Raw genomic sequence first — 22,134 nt, 5'->3', positions numbered from 1 at the left:
GAAAAGCAAAATGCGTATGTTCTATTCATTCACTTCAACTCATTTTAGTATTTGACTTATCAGGGACATTTTATTGTGGTTAGAATCATTTCACATGCTCTTATGTGGTTATGGTCATTTCACATGCTTTTATGTGGTTATGATCATTTCACATGCTCTTATGTGGTTATGATCATTTCACATGCTCTTATGTGGTTAGAATCATTTCACATGCCCTTATGTGGTTAGAATCATTTCACATGCCCTTATGTTTAGAATCATTTGCCACATTGTTCATTTTTTTCTTTCTCAAACTCCCCTCACAACAAGAGCATAGTACAATGACTCCATTAACCAAAGCCAATATAAATCTATTCACTTGCAGGCAGCACTTTTCTGTTTACAAAGCGTGGCTTGACAGGGAACATGAGAGCTGAATTTCCCACAGGCAACATGCTTTCTGTGTAAACCTTTTGTCAACTAGGTTATCATCAAGTCTTCCATTTGTTTTAAGGTGAATAATTTAAGTGGGTCTTTTACCGTAAGAAAAACCATTATACACAGGTATAAATGCAATTTAAAGTAAAACCAGTTTGTATTACAGTATTTGTAGCCTATTGTGAGCTGACCAAGTAATTGGGCGTCACTCTAAAGCGGGAAGGTGGAACAAACGAGTCAGGAGTAGGTTTCTTGATTGAACACAGTTCTATATTGAGGGCATTTGGTCAACACAAACACTCCAACATAATCAATGAAAATCTTCTTCTCCAGATCAAACAGGAACACAATACGATTGTCTTTAAACTACAACAAAAGTCACCGGATTGTCACCGTCTTAATGGTTCTTCATAGATAGCTCCTCTGTCTCGGTGGCCATCTTCCAGAGATAGTTCTTCCCCCCTCTCTGCTGATTCCATACTCTCTCTTATAGGGGAAGGAGAATATCTCATTAGTAGTGTCAGCTGTGCTTAATTGCCTCTGGTTACCTTGTCTCCCATGCCTTGTTGGGCTACCATCTGTGAGCCCAGCCTGCCCTCTGGTGGTCCTTCCACACGATGTTCAGGGTAGTGCTTAAACAAACATGGTATTACTAATTGAATATCAATATGGGATATATATATATATATATATATACATACACACACACACACACTACCGGTCAAAAGTTTTAGAACACTTACTCATTCAATGGTTTTTCTTTATTTGTACTATTTATACCCTGTAGAATATTTGTTAATACATCAAAACTATGAAATAACACATATGGAATCATGTAGTAATCAAAAAAGTCTTAAACAAATCAAAATATATTTGAGATTCTTCAAAGAATGCACCCTGTCGTTCTTCCTCATTCTCATGGCCAGTTCCTGATTTATCATCAACTTCCTGTATGTCACTTTATCTTTGACTATTTTTGGCCAGACAGTCTCACTCTCCCTTCTCTCATTTCTTCTCTCTTTCTAGGAAAGAGAACTACAGATCAAATAATGTAATCAAGGAAAATAAAAAAAATGCCTCCTTGTCCGTCCAATGTTTTTTAATCTCCCATCCCTTGTAATGCGACTATCCCTGATGCTTCTTCCATCTTTTCCCCTGCCACGCTACAAAATGTCTCCCTGAAGGCGGTCACGGAGTCTGAGGTGCTAAAGGAGCTCCCTTTCTTCTTTAAGGTTGATGCCCATATCATCTCCAAGCCTATCGCTGACCTTTTTAACCTGTCTCCTCTCTGGGGAGGTTCCCATTGCTTGGAAGGCAGCCACGGTGCATCCTTTATTTAAAGGGGAGATCAAGCTGATCCTAACTGTTATAGGCCTACTTCTATTTTGCCCTGTTTATCAAAAGGGTTGGAAAAACTTGTCAATAATCAACTGACTGGCTTTCTTGATGTCTATAGTATTCTCTCGGGTTCTCAATCTGGTTTCCGCTCAGGTTATGGATGTGTCACTGCAACCTTAAAGGTCCTCAATGATGTCATCGTTGCCCTTGATTCTAAGCAATGTTGTGCTGCTATTTTTATTGACTTGGCCAAAGCTTTTGATACGGTAGACCATTCCATTCTTGTGTGCCGGCTAAGGAAAGGGAAGATTTTTACCTTGTCAGCCTTTCGGTTACTGGCCCAACGCTCTAACCACTAGGCTACCTGCCGCACCTCAGGTATATTGGTGTCTCAGAGGGGTCTTTGGCCTGGTTTGCTAACTACCTCTCTCAAAGAGTGCAGTGTATAAAGTCAGAACATCTGCTGTCTCAGCCACTGCCTGTCACCAAGGGAGTACCCCAAGGCTTGATCCTAGGCCCCACGCTCTTCTCAATTTACATCAACAACATAGCTCAGGCAGTAGGAAGCTCTCTCAACCATTTTATATGCAGATGACACTCTTATACTCAGCTGGCCCCTCCCTGGATTTTGTGTTAAATGCTCTACAACAAAGCTTTCTTAGTGTCCAAAAAGCTTTCTCTGCCCTTAACCTTGTTCTGAACACCTCCAAAACAAAGGTCATGTGGTTTGTTAAGAAGAATGCCCCTCTCCCCACCGGTGTGACTACTTCATCTGAGGATTTAGAGCTTGAGGTAGTCACCTCATACTAGTACTTGGGAGTATGGCTCGATGGTACAGTGTTCTTCTCTAGCACATATCAAAGCTGCAAGCTAAAGTTAAATCTAGACTTGGTTTCCTCTATCGTAATCGCACCTCTTTCACTCCAGCTGCCAAACTAACCCTGATTCAGATGACCATCCTATCCATGCTAGACTAATTCATAGATCGGCAGGTAAAGGTGCTCTCGAGCGGCTAGATGTCCTTTACTATTCGGCTATCAGATTTGCCACTAATACTCCTTATAGGACACATCACTGCACTCTATACTCCTCTGTAAACTGGTCATCTCTGTATACCCGTCGCAAGACCCACTGGTTGATGCTTATTTATAAAACCTTCTTAGGCCTCACTCCCCCCTATCTGAGATATCTACTGCAGCCCTCATCCTCCACATACAACACCCGTTCTGGCAGTCACATTCTGTTAAAGGTCCCCAAAGCGCACACATCCCTGGGTTGCTAATATTTTCAGTTCGCTGCAGTTAGCGACTGGAACGAGCTGCAACAAACACTCAAACTGGACCGTTTTATCTCCATCTCTTCATTCAGACTCAATCATGGACACTCTTACTGACAGTTGTGGCTGCCTTGTTTGATGTATTGTTGTCTCTACCTTCTTGCCCTTTGTGCTGTTTGTCCCCAATAGTGTTTCTACCATGTATTGTGCTGCTGCCATTTTGTGTTGCTACCATGCTGTGTTTTCATGTGTGCTGCCATGCTATGTTGTCTCTCTTTATGTAGTGTTGTGGTGTGTCTCTTGTTGTGATGTGTGTTTTGGCCTATAATTTTATTTAAAAAATTATAATCCCAACCCCTGTCCCCGCAGGAGGCCTTTTGGTAGGCCGTCATTGTAAATAAGAATTTGTTCTTAACTGACTTGCCTGGTTAAATAAATAAAAAATAAGAATAAATAACATTTGCCTTGATGACAGCTTTGCACACTCTTGGCATTCTCTTAACCAGCTTTCTGAGGTAGTCACCTGGAATGCATTTAAAATCAAATCAATGTTTATTTGTCACGTGCGCCGAATACAACAGGTGTAGACCTTACAGTGAAATGCTTACTTACAGGCTCTAACCAATAGTGCAAAAAATGTATTAGGTGAACAATAGGTAAGTAAAGAAATAAAAACAACAGTAAAAAGACAGTGAAAAACAGTAGCAAGGCTATATACAGTAGCGAGGCTATAAAAGTAGCGAGGCTACATACAGACACCGGTTAGTCAGGCTGAGTAGTCCGGGTAGCCATTTGATTACCTGTTCATTAGTCTTATGGCTTGGGGGTAAAAACTGTTGAGAAGCCTTTTTGTCCTAGACTTGGCACTCCGGTACCGCTTGCCATGCGGTAGTAGAGAACAGTCTATGACCGGGGTGGCTGGGGTCTTTGACAATTTTTAGGGCCTTCCTCTGACACCGCCTGGTGTAGAGGTCGTAGATGGCAGGCAGCTTAGCCCCAGTGATGTACAGGGCCGTACGCACTACCCTCTGTAGTGCCTTGCGGTCGGAGGCCGAGCAATTGCGTACCAGGCAGGTGTGTCTTGTTAATTTGTGGAATTTCTTTCCTCCTTAATGCGTTTGAGCCAATCAGTTGTGTTGTGACAAGGTAGGGGTGGTATACAGAAGAGAGACTTATTTGGTAAAAGACCAAATCCATATTATGGCAAGAACAGCTCAAATAAGCAAAGAGAAATGACAGTCCATCGTTACTTCAAAACATGAAGGTCAGTCAATCCGGAACAGTCGCACAAACCATCAAGCGCTATGATGACTGGCTCTCATGAGGACCGCCACAGGAAAGGAAGACCCACCTCTGCTGCAGAGGATATGTTCATTAGAGTTAACTGCACCTCAGATTGCAGCCCAAATAAATGCTTCACGGACTTCAAGTAACAGACACATTTCAACATCAACTGTCAGAGGAGACTGAGTGAATCAGGCCGTCGTGGTCGAATTGCTGCAAAGAAACCACTACTAAAGGACACCAGTAAGAAGAGACTTGCTTGGGTCAAGAAACACAAGCAATGGACATTAGACCGGTGGAAATCTGTCCTTTTGGTCTGGAGTCCAAATTTGAGATTTTTTTGCTCCAACCGCTGTGTCTTTGTGAGACACAGTGTCGGTGAACGGATGATCTCTGCATGTGTGGTTCCCACCTTCAAGCATGGAGGAGGAGGTGTGATAGTGTGGGGGTGCTTTGCTGGTGACACTGTCTGTGATTTATTTAGAATTCAAGGCACTCTTAACCAGCATGGCTACCACAGCATTCTGCAGCGATACGCCATCCCATCTGGTTTGGGCTTAGTGGGACTGTCATTTGTTTTTCAACAGGACAATGACCCAAAACACACTTGCAGGCTGTGTAAGAGCTATTTGATCAATAAGGAGAGTGATGGAGTGCTGTATCAGATGACCTGGCCTCTACAATCACCCGACCTCAACCCAATTGAGATGGTTTGGGATGAGTCGGACCGCAGAGTGAAGGAAAAGCAGTCAAGAAGTGCTCAGCATATGTGGGAACTCCTTCAAGACTGTTGGAAAAGCATTCCAGGTGAAGCTGGTTGAATTTGTATTTATTTTATTTCATCTTTTATTTTACCCGGTAGGCCAGTTGAGAACAAGTTCTCATTTACTACTGCGACCTGCCAAGATAAAGCAAAGCAGTGCGACAAAAACAACACAGAGTTACACATGGGATAAACAAACGTAGAGTCAATAACACAATAGAAACATCTGTATACAGTGTGTGCAAATGAGGTAAGGCAATAAATAGGCTAATAGTGTGCGAAGTAATTGCAATTTACACTGGAGTGTTATATGTGCAGATGAGGATGTGCAAGTAGAAATACTGGTGTGCAAAAGAGCAGAAAAACAAATATGGGGATGAGGTAGGTAGTTGGTTGGATGGGCTATTTACAGATGGATTGTGTACAGCTGCAGTGATCGGTAAGCTGCTCTGACAGCTGACGCTTAAAGTGAGGGAGATACAGTTGAAGTCGGAAATTTACATACACTTAGGTTGTAGTCATTAAAACTCGTTTTTCAACCACTCCACAAATGTCTTGTTAACAAACTATAGTTTTGGCAAATCAGTTAGGACATCTACTTTGTGCATGACAAAAGTAATTTCTCCAACAATTGTTTAAAGACAGATTATTTAACTTGTAATTCACTGTATCACAATTCCAGTGGGTCAGAAGTTTACATACACTAAGTTGACTGTGCCTTTTAAACAGCTTGGAAAATTCCAGAAAATTATGTCATGGCTTTAGAAGCTTCTGATAGGCTAATTGACATCATTTGAGTCAATTGGAGGTGTACCTGTAGATGTATTTCAAGGCCTACCTTCAAACTCAGTGCCTCTTTGCTTGACATCATGGGGAAATCAAAATAAATCAGCCAAGACCTCACAAAAAAAAATTGTAGACCTCCACAAGTCTGGTTCATCCTTGGGAGCAATTTCCAAACGCCTGAAGGTACCACTATCATCTGTACAAACAATAGTACGCAAGTATAAACACCATGGGACCACGCAGCCGTCATACCGCTCAGCAAGGAGACGCATTCTGTCTCCTAGAGATGAACGTACTTTGGTGCGAAAAGTGCAAATCAATCCCAGAACAACAGCAATGGACCTTGTGAAGATGCTGCAGGAAACGGGTACAAAAGTATCTATATCCACAGTAAAAGGAGTCCTATATCGACATAACCTGAAAGGCCATTCAGCAAGGAAGAAGCCACTGCTCCAAAACCGCCATAGAAAAGCCAGACTACGGTTTGCAACTGCACATGGGGACAAAGATTGTACTTTTTGGAGAAATGTTCCCTGATTAAACAAAAATAGAACTGTTTTGCCATAATGACCATCATTATGTTTGGAGGAAAAAGGGGGAGGCTTGCAAGCGGAAGAACACCATCCCAACCGTGAAGCATGGGGGTGGCAGCATCATGTTGTGGGGGTGCTTTGCTGCAGGAGGGACTGGTGCACTTCACAAAATAGATGGCATCTTGAGGAAGGAAAATTGTGGATATATTGAAGTAACATCTCAAGACATCAGTCAGGAAGTTAAAGCTTGGTCGCAAATGGGTCTTCCAAATGGACAATGACCCCAAGCATTCTTCCAAAGTTGTGGAAAAATGGCTTAAGGACAACAAAGTCAAGGTATTGGAGTGGCCATTACAAAGCCCTGACCTCAATCCCATAGAAAATGTGTGGGCAGAACTGAAAAAGCGTGTTCGAGCAAGGAGGCCTACAAACCTGACTCAGTTACACCATTTCTGTCAGGAAGAATGTGCCAAAATTCACCCAACTTATTGTGGGAAGCCTGTGGAAGGCTACCCAAAACATTTGACCCAAGTTAAGCAATTGAAAGGCAATGCTACCAAATACTAATTGAGTGTATGTAATCTTCTGACCCGCTGGGGATGTGATGAAAGAAATAAAAGCTGAAATAAATAATTCTGTCTACTATTATTCTGACATTTCACATTCTTAAAATAAAGTGATCCTTACTGACGTATGGGAATCTTTACTAGGATTAAATGTCAGAAATTGTGAAAAACTAAGTTTAAATGTATTTGGCTAAGGTGTATGTAAACTTCCGACTTCAACTGTATAAGTCTCCAACTTTAGTGAATAGAATGCCAAGAGTGTGCAAAGCTGTCGTCAAGGCAAAGAGTGGCTACTTTGAAGAATCTAAAATATATTTAACACTTTTTTTGGTTACTACTTATTCCATATGTGTTATTTCATAGTTGTGATGTCTTCACTATTATTCTACAATGTAGAAAATGGTAAAAAGATAGGAAAACCCTTGAATGAGTGTAGGTGTGTCTGAACTTTTGACTGGTACTGTATAATATGAATGATATTTGTTGCCAGGTGTCTGCGTTGGAGCAGGAGTTGGAGCGGGCGCGCTTGTCTCTGGAGGAGGAGCTGAGGAGGAGAGAGGAGGTGGTGCAGGAGGCTGACAAGGAGGTGCAGGAGAAGAGGCGACAGGCTGCACAGCTCTCTGGCTCTGTCACGTAAGACTAGACAGAAGATTTGTATTCATTCCAATTAAGCATTTGTCATTGCTTAGTTTGATATAGAATGCTTCAGTCACACAATTCACTAAATGTGATTGAATTCAGACATTGCACTAACGTCTGATTCGTTAATGAAGCCATTCAAATATGCCTATTTGTTTTGCTTACCCCCAAAACAAACAGATTTTATGATATCTGAGCCATGAAAGATAGTTTAAAATAATCTTCAAGCTATAGTGCCACGTTGATCCATATCATACTAACTTTGTATGACCTTAAGATAAGACCTCACAAAATCCTCTCTGTATGTATATTGCAACTGTTCTCTGTTGGTCAGTTGGAGTTCAGGCCAGACCGAGCAGCACCTGCCCTGTAGCAGAAAGAGAGCAAGGAGGAGAGAAATGTTCCCATCGGCATAGTGCTGACAGAATAAGACAGTCCCATGACTCTAGTGCCTCCACAACCAGGGGGTTTATTGTGTGTGTCCCATCCCCCCCCCCCCCCCCCCCCCCCACACACACACACACACACACACACACCACACACTCCTCCCTTTGTCAGGGGGTATATATAGGGGGTATATATACACCGCTCCACTCTGAAGCATCCTCCTTAGAGCGAGAGCTTATTTTAGGGTGGAGTTTAACACTTAATAAAGGAGCGTAGCAAAGCATAGAGGAGCACTTTGACTAGGAAAGCACGTTGCTTTGTCTATTAAGTCACTACTTAGGGAGGATCGATACAGAGATCGTACGCAGAGTTCTAACACTGGTTACTCAGTTAGTACTCTAGTTCAGGTTACTCTAGTTATAGTTACTCAGTATTCTAGTTCAGGTTACTCAGTTAGTACTGTTGTTCAGGTTACTCAGTTAGTACTGTAGTTCAGGTTACTCAGTTAGTACTGTAGTTCAGGTTACTCAGTTAGTACTGTAGTTCAGGTTACTCTAGTTATAGTTACTCAGTATTCTAGTTCAGGTTACTCAGTTAGTACTGTAGTTCAGGTTACTCAGTTAGTACTGTTGTTCAGGTTACTCAGTTAGTACTGTAGTTCAGGTTACTCAGTTAGTACTGTAGTTCAGGTTACTCAGTTAGTACTGTTGTTCAGGTTACTCGGTTAGTACTCTAGTTCAGGCTACTCAGTTAGTACTGTTGTTCAGGTTACTCAGTTAGTACTCTAGTTCAGGTTACTCAGTATTGTTCAGGTTACTCAGTTAGTACTGTAGTTCAGGTTACTCAGTTAGTACTGTAGTTCAGGTTACTCAGTTAGTACTGTAGTTCAGGTTACTCAGTTAGTACTCTAGTTCAGGTTACTCAGTTAGTACTGTTGTTCAGGTTAATCGGTTAGTACTGTAGTTCAGGTTACTCAGTATTGTTCAGGTTACTCAGTTAGTACTGTAGTTCAGGTTACTCAGTTAGTACTGTTGTTCAGGTTAATCAGTTAGTACTGTTGTTCAGGTTACTCAGTATTGTTCAGGTTACTCAGTTAGTACTGTAGTTCAGGTTAATCAGTTAGTACTGTAGTTCAGGTTACTCAGTTAGTACTGTAGTTCAGGTTACTCAGTTAGTACTCTAGTTCAGGTTACTCAGTATTGTTCAGGTTACTCAGTTAGTACTGTAGTTCAGGTTACTCAGTTAGTACTGTTGTTCAGGTTAATCAGTTAGTACTCTAGTTCAGGTTACTCAGTTAGTACTGTTGTTCAGGTTACTCAGTTAGTACTCTAGTTCAGGTTACTCAGTATTGTTCAGGTTACTCAGTTAGTACTGTAGTTCAGGTTACTCTGTTAGTACTGTAGTTCAGGTTACTCAGTTAGTACTGTAGTTCAGGTTACTCAGTTAGTACTGTAGTTCAGGTTACTCAGTACTGTTGTTCAGGTTAATCAGTTAGTACTGTAGTTCAGGTTACTCAGTTAGTACTGTAGTTCAGGTTACTCAGTATTGTTCAGGTTACTCAGTTAGTACTGTAGTTCAGGTTACTCAGTTAGTACTGTTGTTCAGGTTACTCAGTTAGTACTGTAGTTCAGGTTACTCAGTTAGTACTGTAGTTCAGGTTACTCAGTTAGTACTGTAGTTCAGGTTACTCAGTTAGTACTGTTGTTCAGGTTACTCAGTACTGTTGTTCAGGTTAATCAGTTAGTACTGTAGTTCAGGTTACTCAGTTAGTACTGTAGTTCAGGTTACTCAGTTAGTACTGTAGTTCAGGTTACTCAGTTAGTACTGTTGTTCAGGTTAATCAGTTAGTACTCTAGTTCAGGTTACTCAGTACTGTTTTTCAGGTTACTCAGTACTGTTGTTCAGGTTAATCAGTTAGTACTGTAGTTCAGGTTAATCAGTTAGTACTGTAGTTCAGGTTAATCAGTTAGTACTGTAGTTCAGGTTAATCAGTTAGTACTGTTGTTCAGGTTAATCAGTTAGTACTCTAGTTCAGGTTACTCAGTACTGTTGTTCAGGTTACTCAGTACTGTTGTTCAGGTTACTCGGTTAGTACTGTTGTTCAGGTTACTCAGTTAGTACTGTTGTTCAGGTTAATCAGTTAGTACTGTTGTTCAGGTTAATCAGTTAGTACTGTTGTTCAGGTTAATCAGTTAGTACTGTAGTTCAGGTTAATCAGTTAGTACTGTAGTTCAGGTTACTCAGTTAGTACTGTAGTTCAGGTTACTCAGTTAGTACTGTTGTTCAGGTTAATCAGTTAGTACTCTAGTTCAGGTTACTCAGTTAGTACTCTAGTTCAGGTTACTCAGTTAGTACTCTAGTTCAGGCTACTCAGTTAGTACTGTTGTTCAGGTTACTCAGTTAGAACCTGAGTTGTTTTGCGGGTAGTGCAGTGGTCTAGGTTGCTGAGAGGATTCCCTAATGGGGGCACATTTGTGCACAGTTCGGTAGGCGCCAGATGGAGGGTGTCTAGGATGTGTGTGAGTGCAGGGTGTGAAGCTCTGCATGTCTGTAACTGTACATGTATTTTATCCGTGTTAGGATACTTGTATGCTAACTGTGTGCGCATGTGTATTCCAGTCAGCTGTCGTCTGAGATGAATCGGTGTCGTGGGGAGCTGTCATCCATGGAGCAGGAGCTGCAAAGGCTGCGGAAGGACGCCAGCATGAAGTCCTCCCAGCTCAGCTGCATGGAGGAGACCCTGCAGCAGACCCAGGGCCTCCTGGAGAAGAAGAATGACGCGGGTAAAACACACTAGGGGGGATTGGAGATTATTTTAGTTTCTGTCTTTCTTCAATTCTTCATTCACTCAATCAAAGTTAGGGCCAATTTTATTTAGTTTTTTCGTGATTACTGTATATATCCCCCACGGTCTGCATTCCACTGACCTCTCTACCACATCTATAGTCATCGTGGAAGCCCTTTCTCCCCTCCTCCCCCCTGCAGTTGTGGACTTGGAGGAGAAGCTCCACCGCTGCGAGGAGGACAGGCGGAACTCTGTGCAGCGGGCAGAGACTCTGGAGGGACAGCTACAGGGGGTGCGCGGTGAGATGCACGACACCCTAGAGAACCTACAGGAGCTGAGAGAGCTGTTACAGCGCACGCAGGTCAGCGCAGACGAACGACAGACATCACTGGAGAAATTGTCCGCCGAGCTCAGGTGAGCCTCTCTCTGCCAACCTCCCGACAGGGGGAGGGGCCTTGACTGGTGTTGTCCGTTTGTTGCTCTGCTGAACAAAACACGTCTCCCCTCAAATCTTTAGGAAATGCTTCCTAAACAAAATAAACTCCAGACACATAAATAAAAATCCAAGTACATGTTTTAGAGAAAATGCAGAGCAGTTTTGAGATCATGTGTATAAAATGATTTACGACTCGTTTTATGAGTCCCGTGGGTGCTTGGTATCCGTGTGGGTCGTGTGTGTGTGCCACCAAAGCAACTGCTGTTTGTTCACTGACTGCAGCAAAGCCTCAAAACAATGCACAATTTATTATAAAAATACATTTAAACAAAATAATATAGCATGATACATATCATGAATGCCAGAGGCTAGCTCAGCCAGAGGCTAGCTCAGCCAGAGGCTAACTCAGCCAGAGGCTAACTCAGCCAGAGGCTAACTCAGCCAGAGGCTAACTCAGCCAGAGGCTCGCTCAGCCAGAGGCTAGCTCAGCCAGAGGCTAGCTCAGCCAGAGGCTAACTCAGCCAGAGGCTAACTCAGCCAGAGGCTAGCTCAGCCAGAGGCTAACTCAGCCAGAGGCTAGCTCAGCCAGAGGCTAACTCAGCCAGAGGCTAGCTCAGCCAGAGGCTAACTCAGCCAGAGGCTAGCTCAGCCAGAGGCTAACTCAGCCAGAGGCTCGCTATATGTTTAGACGTTCTTTGGTCAGGTTTAAGAATAATTGATTTTGGGTGACCTTTTTCGTCTTTAACTGTCACTTTTTATTAAAGAGGATAGGCTGAGCTAGCCTCTGGCTGAGCTAGCCTCTGGCATTCATGATATGTATCATGCTATATTATTTTGTTTAAATGTATTTTTATAATAAATTGTGCATTGTTTTGAGGCTTTGCTGCAGTCAGTGAACAAACAGCAGTTGCTTTGGTGGCACACACACACGACCCACACGGATACCAAGCACCCACGGGACTTATAAAACGAGTCGTAAATCATTTTATACACATGATCTCTTTGTGTAAATAGGAACACAGAACAGGAGTTATAATATCACTCGTATCTGTCTGCTATGGATTCAAACCCTCCGTCTGATACCAACCAGTTAATTTCTGGTAAACGTCTTCGTCAAATACACAATTGTTCCCCACCCAACATGCCACCAGCCAATATGACAGTGTCACAAACTGTCTAAGGGCACATTCTAATCAGGTGAATGTAATGGCTAGTTATTATTGTGAAGCTTTGACAGTTTTACAAGTGGATTATCTCTAACTGTCATTCAAACATATAACAGGTACAGTAACACCTGATCTGTAAACCCTATTGAGCAGCTACAGTGCTGAACCTCAACCACTGATGCAGTATAATTCAAGAAATGTATGTAAAAGTAAAGGTCTAGAAAAAAAAGCTGTTTGAGGGGATCAGTTTGAGCAAGGCACGGCGCAGAATCACTAGTCTTGACCGCACAATGAGTAGTTATTTGGGATGCAAGGGGATTTGCACATCAACTACATTGAAGTCTAAACCACTGATCACAAACACGCACAATATCTCTGCTTTACAGTCTCAAGTAGTTTTCCTTTGAGTCCTGTGTGTGTGTGTGTGTGTGTGTGTGTGTGTGTGTGTGTGTGTGTGTGTGTGTGTGTGTGTGTGTGTGTGTGTGTGTGTGTGTGTGTGTGTGTGTGTGTGTGTGTGTGTGTGTGTGTGTGTGTGTGTGTGTGAAACAAAATGCCTGCTACACAGCTGCGATCAGCTGTTGAGATCTTCTGTGTGAAATAGAACATGCCCCTGATGTACAGTGATTTCACTGCCTGTGTGTGTGTGTGCTGCAGGGAAAGCCAGAGGGAGTTGGAGGAGAGGAACCACGAGGTGTTGGACATGGACACAGCATTGAAGGAGAGACAGGGGGAGCTCCAGCAGAGAGCACAGCTGGTACGTACACACACACACACACACACTAAACCGAGGCAACATTTCATTGCATGGTGTGCTTTATGAGGTTTATTCCACTTGAATATGGTCATGGTCTTTAATGGTTGGAATGCTAAGAAATCCAGAGCTTCTCTCCCTATGCGTGTCTCCCTTTTCCTCAGCTGGGCCAGTTGGACGTGGCCATCAGAGACCATAAGGTGGAGATGGACAAGAAGGTTCAGGCCCTACAGCAGACTCTGGACCAGAGAGAGGGAGAGGTCAAAGACCGAGACAAACGGGTAAAAGGCCCCATTACACACGCACCCGTTGTAATTCGGAGTCATTTGTTGCCCCTGGAGAAGCATATTCCCGTTACAAGTACTGTCCATTCTGCTATAGCGTTATAGCTGAAGTACTGTAGTTGACTATCGCCTTATCTTTTGCCTTCCCAGGTGGCGTTTTTGAGTGAGAGGTTAGACCTGCTAAAAGCACAACTACAAGGGAAGGAGGATTCCGAGAAGGTACGGTGGGATGAGGCATTGAACGGATCTGTTGATAGATAGAGGGTTAAGTTGAAGTACGGAAAGATGGATAATACTTCTGGTATCATTATTCTCATGGAGGGACAGGTAGATGGTTGAACAGAGAAGTTAAATAAATACCACCGACAGTATTCAACTTAGAAGCTATAGCAGTTGGCAAGATGTTTCTGGATCGATAACCTCATAATGGAACATCATGCATTGTTCAGTGTTCCCTTTTCGGGAACTTTTTTGAATGAACCACAGAATGAACCCTGGACAATCTTAATGTCTATTTGGAGTAATCTATAAAGTAAATGCTCGAAAAAAATAAAATAAAAAATCTATGGACTGACAGTCTAGGCTCTGTCTGATTTAACCTTTGACCTTTTGCTCCAGGACTCTCTGGGGCAGGTCCAGAACCTGCGTGTGTGTCGGGAGGAGCTGCAGAGAACAACGCAAGAGCTGCGGGACACACGGACTCGCTGCGAGAGCCTGACCGAAGAGCTGGACAGCATCACTCAACATGCCAGAGAAAAGGTGAAACCTTTTGTTGTCTGTAAATGCCCAATAAATCCATGTATTCTTGCTGTTGATCCATAATAACAAATTGTGTTATTTCTGTTCACTCTTCTATGGCCAGATGATGACCTTAACTGTGTTGTTGGGTCTCATATAGGAGGCGCAGGTGAGGAGTTTAGAGGAGAAGCTGTCTGCCAGGGAGGGCCGCTGGGTCCAGGGGGAAGCCAGACTGCAAGTCACCATCTCCTCCCTACAGCAGGAGCTGGAGCAGGAGAGGGAACAGCACAGCAAGGAGGTACAACGGGGCCCCTGGAACTGTGGACGTCTATGTAGTACAGCCTCTGTCCATCTCTGTCTGTTCATTTGGCTGTCTCTTTCTCTCTCACGCACACTCCCATCTTCCTCTTTCTCCACTGTTCTCCGTTTCTGTCATCCTCTACTGCAGGGGTTTTCTACGAGGTCCGAAGCCTGCTGTTTTTCTGTTCCCACCTGACAATTAGTATCACCCACCTGGTGTCTCAGGTGAACAATGGTGGGGGTAAAAACGCAGTGGAACTGGCTTCAATGTCCAGAGTTGAGTCTTTGAGGACACTACTGTATATACCACCTCATCAATCTCTTCCCCAGTCCCTCTTTCACTTCTTTGTTTCTCGTAATTTCCCTAATCACCAGTTCTTTTACACATGCAATAACTGCGGAAGTTACTACGGTACGCGCTTGTAACTCCTCCTTTCTCTGTTGCCCCTCCCCCAGCTCTACTCCCTGCAGCAGACGCGGGGCCAGCTCCTGAAGGTGTCGGAGCAGATGAGCTGCAGCCTGCGGAGCTCCCAGGAGCACCTGGCCTCCAGGCTGCAGCAGAGCCAGCTACAGCTAGAGCATACCAGGGCCCAGGCGGCCCACCTGCAGGCCCAGCTCCACGCCACCCAGACCAGCCTGCAGAGCGCCCGCGAGGCCCTGCTCATCAAGGTAGAGTACAGTAGGCCTGGGACTGGGCTAGTGAAGTGTCGTCGTCGTCCCCCCCCCCTACTGGGCATGAACATATACTCCAGTTTCATTGTGCTGTCTTCCTCCAAGATGGAGGATATTTTTAGAGAGGAAATAATTGCCTCATTCATTCTATAAGGTATTAAGAAATGGTGAAGGAATAAGGGCAGCTTCTATTCAAATGTGATTAGGGTCCCCTGGGAAACACTGACCAACACTTTGGGTCCTACATTTAAAATTAAATTCTTCTGGTGCGCCTTTATTTAATTTGATGTTATTAACTATTGGCCTAGCTGATAGTTTTACCTCATTGTCAGTAGCCAGCTTTCTATCCAACCATTTCATGCGGATGAATTACCTGACGTGTAAAAAAAGTCACAACAGGCCATTTATAATAAAAATGTCCTAATGTTGACAGAATAAAATCCGCTGGACAAGGGTGGAGAATTTGGATTTGGAAATGGATTATGCGACAATTGCGGTGGAAACACCTTTATGCACAAATATTCATATGATAACCATCATATCGAAGTAAACTTGGAGTCACGCAATGATATGTTACGTTGTAGGCTTACCACCATGACGTGGAAAAGCATTCAAAGTTAATAGGCAGGTTAAATTAGTTATGATGAATTTCACATGGTTCAGTGCACGGTGATCATGCACATTTTCATTAAATATCGAGGGTAGACCATTATTTGAATGCTTGTGACATGATGCTAGGTGCTTGGCTGCCAATTATCAAATAAAATGATCTCACCATATAACCTGCTTCTTGTCTAGAGCATGCCCCAAAACCTCTGGTTTATTTTTTTATTTGGAAATGGTTTGGAAATTATTTGGAAATTACGCGTGAAAGTGCTTTTAATGTGACCTACGTTGTCACACACAGCTTTTTATCCGCAACAAGTCAGTTTGATGGAAACACCTCTGGTGGAAAAAATAAATCCTAGCTACTGAAAGACTGACTCTTCTCATCCCTTCAGGAGTCCGAAGTCACCCGCCTACAGGCCAGAATTTCCAGTCTGGAGAGAGCTACAGAGCTCCACCACGCCACGTTCCACCTTCACCCAGAGATCACCCTGCCCTCATCCCCTCCGCCCCCTCACACACACCACCATTCTCCTCCACACACTCACTCATGCACCCACTCTCCTCATAAACACACCTGCTCCTCCCCACCCACTCACACCCACTCCCCTCACAAACTCTCCCACCCTTCTCCACCACCCACTCATTCCCCTTCATCCCCCCACGTACAACACCACTCCCCTCCACCCCAAACCCACACTCCAGACTGGCCCGTGGAGGGCAGCAGTGTGGACTCCTCTCTTGATCTCCCTCAGAACCTGAAGGCAACGTTACGGGAAGCCCTGGGTCAACACCTCCCCTGGGACACATCCTTTCTGTCCCCCACCCCTTACCAGCCTGACCACAGCTGGCAGGGCCTCAGCCGACTGGAGGCCACCTCTGCCTCAGACCTCTCCTTTAACCCCCTCACCTACATGGTGGACAAAATGTCGGAGGAGAGGGAGGAGAGAGAGCCGGAGAGAGAGTCCACCCTCAGGCAGGAGACCCAGGAGGAGATGGACATGAGCTCCCTGACGGGCATGCTGCGGTTTGTCAACCAGACGCTTGCCCTGCAGGAGGACCCGTCCCTCTGTGGCTCCGCGGGCCTCTGAGAGGCTGAGCACACCCTCACACTGCAGGTTAGCATGAGAAACTCTCTCTGGGGTACAAAGGATGACATGAGGTCGTACACGTAGCTGTAGTTTTTGCATTGGCAATGTGTAATTGTGGTGATTGATGAAATGGTTGGTGCTTGTTTAATGGCTTTTGTATAGGTAGTTGAGAGCCGGCTGACGCTCTTAACAAAAAAACGTTGTAACTAGACCGAAAACTGTGTCTCACCTTACACACACCACACACACACACAAGGATCTCTCAAATAATGACACACCTGCTGTTAATAGCAGTTCCTTCAATAATTAGGTCAGAGGGACCACACCTGTATTCAAACATCCACTCAATTAATTAACCAAACAGGACACAGAACCAATTAGGGACGAGGTGCAATTGACGGAGTGTCACATTATTCAGAACCCACGCTGTTCTCAGGGACATGCATGACGGTTTTGACTAACAGAAGTGACTTTTCGTAGCAGGTTAGGAGAACTTACACAGCAGGTTAGGCAAATTGGTTAAGGTTAGAGAAAGGGTTAGCTAAAATGCTAAAATTGTCCTCGACGCGACTTGAACGTATCTAGCTACATCCAGACCAGCACTGAACACCCTACGTGGCGGCAAGGGTCCAGGTGAGTCGTGGGATGACATAGATTATTTTTTTTTAAATACATTTTCGAGATAGGAAAACATTTTTTGTGTGAACTTAAACGACTAAAACTATGTAGTAATGGACCTATACATTTTTCAATAATAGCCTACAATCTTTGAGAATTTACAATCCGCAAATTAAAAGCCCCCGTTTAATGTTGTAATGTTTTGAGCGTGAGAACACCAGCCATGTCAAAATGCATAGCAATTTCCACACTAATTTCCTACAATTCTATCTTTTTTTCTTATGCTTTGATCTGTGTGTGTTTTTAATTTTTTACCGCTCAACCCTTATGGTGGGTCACGACTCACAACACCTCAATTGGTGGGTCACAAAGCAAAAAAAGTTTGCCCTACGTTTCCAACGATGCAACTCTGTGCAATTGACATTGTAGCTATAGTATTAATTGCATGGAATGATGAATGGTTCAAATGAAAGGGATTCTGCATACAACTTGATTTATCCAATAAATACATGAACTAAACAATGTCCTTGTAGTGAAGAGCGCACTCCTTCACAATAGTACAGTAATGCTGTTCTACGTTTAGGCTCTAATCAACAGAATTTTTTTCTCCCGGTGACACAATGGACACCTGTTATTTCACTAATCCATATCGGTGTTTCATTTTCAGGGGGACATTAAAGATGGTGGATGCTGTTCTACGGGGGAACGTATAATAATGGGACCCATTTAGACTTTTGAAGATTTAAGTGTGTGGTTTGTTTGTTTGTGTGTTTGTGAATGAAGCGTCAGGCCACACTACTGTCTGGTAGGAATTGGTTTCATTACATTTCAATCCAGCTCAGGCTTGCCCTGTATATGGCTGCCAAAGGTCATGCTCTTTTACCTAGACACACGTTATGTATATACAGTGAGCTCCAAAAGTATTGGGATGGTGATACATTTGTTGTTGTTTTGGCTCTGTACTCTAGCACTTTGGATTTGGAAACGTTACAATGACTGTGAAGTTAGTGCAGACTGTCAGCTTTAATGTGAGGCTATTTTCATCCATAAAGGGGGAACCGTTGAGAAATTTACAGCACTTTTTGTACTTAGTCTCACCATTTTTGGGGACCAAATGTATTGGGACAAATTCACTTATGTGTATTGAAGTAGTCAAAAGTTTAGTATTTGGTCCCATATTCCTAGCACGCAATGATTACACCTACCATGATTACGGATAGTCCTGAATGAATCGCGAATAATGATGAGTGAGAAACAGACGCACAAATCTCATACCCCCAAGACATGCTAAGCTCTCACCATTACAATAACAGGGGAGGTTAGCATTTTATATCATACCCCCAAGACATGCTAAGCTCTCACCATTACAATAACGGGGGAGGTTAGCATTTTATATCATACCCCCAAGACATGCTAAGCTCTCACCATTACAATAACAGGGGAGGATAGCATTTTATATCATACTCCCAAGACATGCTAAGCTCTCACCATTACAATAACAGGGGAGGTTAGCATGTTTTGGGGCAGGGGGAGGTATGATATTTGTGCGTCTAACTTTCTCACTCGTCATTATTTACAATTCATTCAGGACTATCCGTAATCATGGTAGCATCCAACTTAATGTAGAAGTGTTTAGAAACATTCCATTTTTATTTACAATAAAAGTGACTCCAAAAGGACAATACATTATTTACCATTAATTTCTATTGGGCACAAAATAATCTGAAATGCAACCAAAACAAACAGCAAATGCACTCAACAAGTTTGTAGAGTCACAAGGTTGATGTAGTCAATGCGTGCTATGAATATGGGACCAAATACTAAATGTTTAACTACTTTAATACACATAAGTGAATTTGTCCCAATACTTTTGGTCCCGTAAAATGGGGGGACTATGTACAAAAAGTGCTGTAATTTCTAAACGGTTCACCAGATATGGATGAAAATACCCTCAAAGCTGACAGTCTGCCCTTTAACGTCATAATCATTCCATAATTTCAAATCCAAAGTGCTGGAATATAGAGCCAAAACAACAACAAAAAATGTCAATATCCCAATACTTTTGGAGCTCACAGTATATCTTTTAAGTATAAATGTGTATTTTATCTATTTTCAATCTGAATTAAATTAAATCATTTTTGGTAGAATCCATTTTTGATATTTAAATATTACTACTTGTTATTTTAGCAAAAGAAAATGCACTTTTTTTTTTACCTGAACTTCTCTTTGATGCTTTTGGCATCTGTGTGCTGGACTGCGGAGTCATGTTGCAAGGGGAACTTGCAAGGCCCAACGAAGAATTTGTGGTCTAGACGGTGGTCATGTTGGAACAAAATGACAGCCTGACTTGCTGCATTTGATTGGGAGCCCAGAAGGATTTAAATAACAAGAAGTTGTGTAGAATTAGTATTTTTAGGATCCCAAACTCTTGTGGATAAGTCAAATGTTCAACACTCAAGTTAGAGTTGATGGGAAGTTCAAACTAGAGAAAAATAATATTTTCGGTAACAAGATTGTAAGCTACATTATTGTGATTTTTCTGTGCTCAACACATGCACACTAATTGAATACATATGATATTCCTACTTATTTCTTTACAAAGAGGAAAAAGTAGATTTTACTGAATTAAAATTCCACTGATGATAGGGGACCTATGAAATGTATAATTGACGTTTACAAACCTAATGAATTGCAGCAGCGTAACATCAATGTCATGACACGCAAAAAAACATACAATCAAAATGTAACACACACACACACAGCAGGATACCGCTACACGAAGCACAATGCTTGATGTACAAATGTGGGTTTGCTATTTGGACATGGTGCAGTAGGATCCACACAAAGCTGTCTGTCTGCCTTTGTGTCTGTGTGTTTGTCTGCCTGTGTGTTTGAACAGACTCCCCGCCCTTTCGGCCCGTGCCATTTGTTTCTGAAGGTTACTGGAAAAATGCCATTTTTTTTCTGTGGGTGGGGGCGGGGGGTGTAATGTTTGTTGACACTTCATACAAAAACAGAACATGGACATCACCGTTAGCAACCAGCCTGCATGTCTTTCTCTGTGGGATAACAAAACCTCTTCTCCAAAAGCAGCAGCGGTGGCCCTTTTTTTAAATTACATTGTTAGTACTGTGACGCGTTTTAATTGGTGCTCTTGATCAGTGAATCTTTTGTACTGAATGGTTTTTGGGTGCGGATCTGTTTCTTCCAGCCACCACTAACAAGCTGTTTTAGTACTTGATCGTAGTGTAGATCTGTGTGTCTCTCTCTCACTTTCTCTCTCTTTTCCTCCTCTCTCCCTCTTCCGCTCTCACTGTCGTGGATTACTAAGGTGGAGGATGTGAGTGTGCAGCTCTCAGTAAAGGAAGATGTGGTCACATTTTGAAAATTGCTTGTGGTGCAGAAGCAACCTAATACGTCTTTTTTGAATTATTCAAATTTCGAATTCTATACATAAACTCCTGTCTTCCGCTTCTAACTTCCCACTGTTGTCATTCTTTGACTGTGTGTGTATAGTAAAGTTTTAAATTTGAGACATTTGTAAGATGCTGACATTTGCTTATGTAGCGATACATGTAGGTGAGAAAGGACCCTCTTGCATTGAGCTCATATATGGTTGAAAATGCATGGGTACAGTGGTTCGTGCAGGCTTGGGGGGGATTTGAGGTAGATGTGAAAGAGAGAAGTGTGGGTGGTTCCTGTGCCACACGCCTACTCACCACATCTGGTACTGGTTGTCCCAGTTACAACAGTGAAACTACAGCTCTGCAAAAGAACATCTTCAGTTGTTGCCACCATCGTTTTATACGTGACACCATTGTTTTATACTTAAAATGGAGGTATTCTAATGAGGAAAAAGAAACTAAATGTATTGAACCGTTCAGTGATGAGCACTCCAAACTCTGCAATGTTGACTATTTAAGGTACCGTATGGTTTTGACTGGGCGCCATTTGATCAAGCAGAACTCTGCAGATTTTGTTTTGACAATGACAGATTCTGCACTGAAGAAGTTGGCTCCATCCCAAATTCAAACAGCTATCTATTTGACCCCCCCCCCCCCCCCCCCCCCCTCCCATTGTAGATAGAAATATAGATTTGCTATGCTTGACAGGGACTTGGCAACAGCCAAATTATTACATGCTACTTAACCAGGCCGTGCCCCTTGGCATTCAGCACAATGCTCAGCCACACAACACTGGCCACAGAGGAGGTGGGATAGTAAAGCCTATTCCAATAGAAAACCCTGCCTCGTTTGAATGTGTCTCTTTTTTTAAAAGAGCGACTGCCCCTAAAAAGCAACTTTTCACTTTGAAAATGGCCTGTGGCATCAATATGAATCAGACATTTATTCTGGTGTCAACATTGACTACAAAGTGTAAATAGGATAATTTTGGTCATAAAGTCAATGTCGTCCAAAACGGAGGTTTATGAGATGATAGGAAAAAAATGGTATGTCATGGAATGAAGGCTACTGTAACAGTTTCCATGGGTTGGGTTTGCCCACAGCTGGCAGCACTCAAGTAATTATCAATAGGATCATAATGCCCATATGTTGTCATAGAGATAGAGGACTCGCCATGGATATTTAATCAATAAGGCCTGAGGAGGTGTGGTATATGGCCAATATACCACGTCTAAGGGCTGTTCTTAGGCAGGATGCAATTTGACATGAGAATGTGCTCGCCTCCCTGTAAAAT

At 42.9% G+C, this 22,134-nt stretch overlaps 1 protein-coding gene across 5 annotated transcripts in view; it reads left to right on the top strand.

The window, feature by feature from the left end:
* Positions 1–21,317, top strand: part of ccdc18 (coiled-coil domain containing 18) — a 36,708-nt gene extending 15,391 nt beyond the window's left edge. For all 5 annotated transcript variants that reach the window (XM_071362093.1, XM_071362092.1, XM_071362091.1 and 2 more), the window contains 11 exons: positions 7,454–7,596; positions 10,609–10,772; positions 10,975–11,188; positions 13,031–13,130; positions 13,292–13,408; positions 13,562–13,630; positions 14,030–14,170; positions 14,310–14,447; positions 14,906–15,118; positions 16,123–16,845; positions 18,104–21,317. In XM_071362093.1, coding sequence (XP_071218194.1) covers positions 7,454–7,596; positions 10,609–10,772; positions 10,975–11,188; positions 13,031–13,130; positions 13,292–13,408; positions 13,562–13,630; positions 14,030–14,170; positions 14,310–14,447; positions 14,906–15,118; positions 16,123–16,818 — 1,995 coding nt within the window. In that variant the 3' untranslated portion in view covers positions 16,819–16,845; positions 18,104–21,317. The remainder of the gene's footprint in view (positions 1–7,453; positions 7,597–10,608; positions 10,773–10,974; positions 11,189–13,030; positions 13,131–13,291; positions 13,409–13,561; positions 13,631–14,029; positions 14,171–14,309; positions 14,448–14,905; positions 15,119–16,122; positions 16,846–18,103) is intronic.
* The last annotated feature ends 817 nt before the right edge of the window (positions 21,318–22,134 follow it).

Source organism: Salvelinus alpinus, chromosome 23 (genome assembly GCF_045679555.1).
Source record: "Salvelinus alpinus chromosome 23, SLU_Salpinus.1, whole genome shotgun sequence".
NCBI classification, from domain to species: Eukaryota; Metazoa; Chordata; class Actinopteri; order Salmoniformes; family Salmonidae; genus Salvelinus; species Salvelinus alpinus.
The sequence above is the reverse complement of the archived record's forward strand: the minus strand, read 5'-3'. Positions and strand labels throughout refer to the sequence as shown.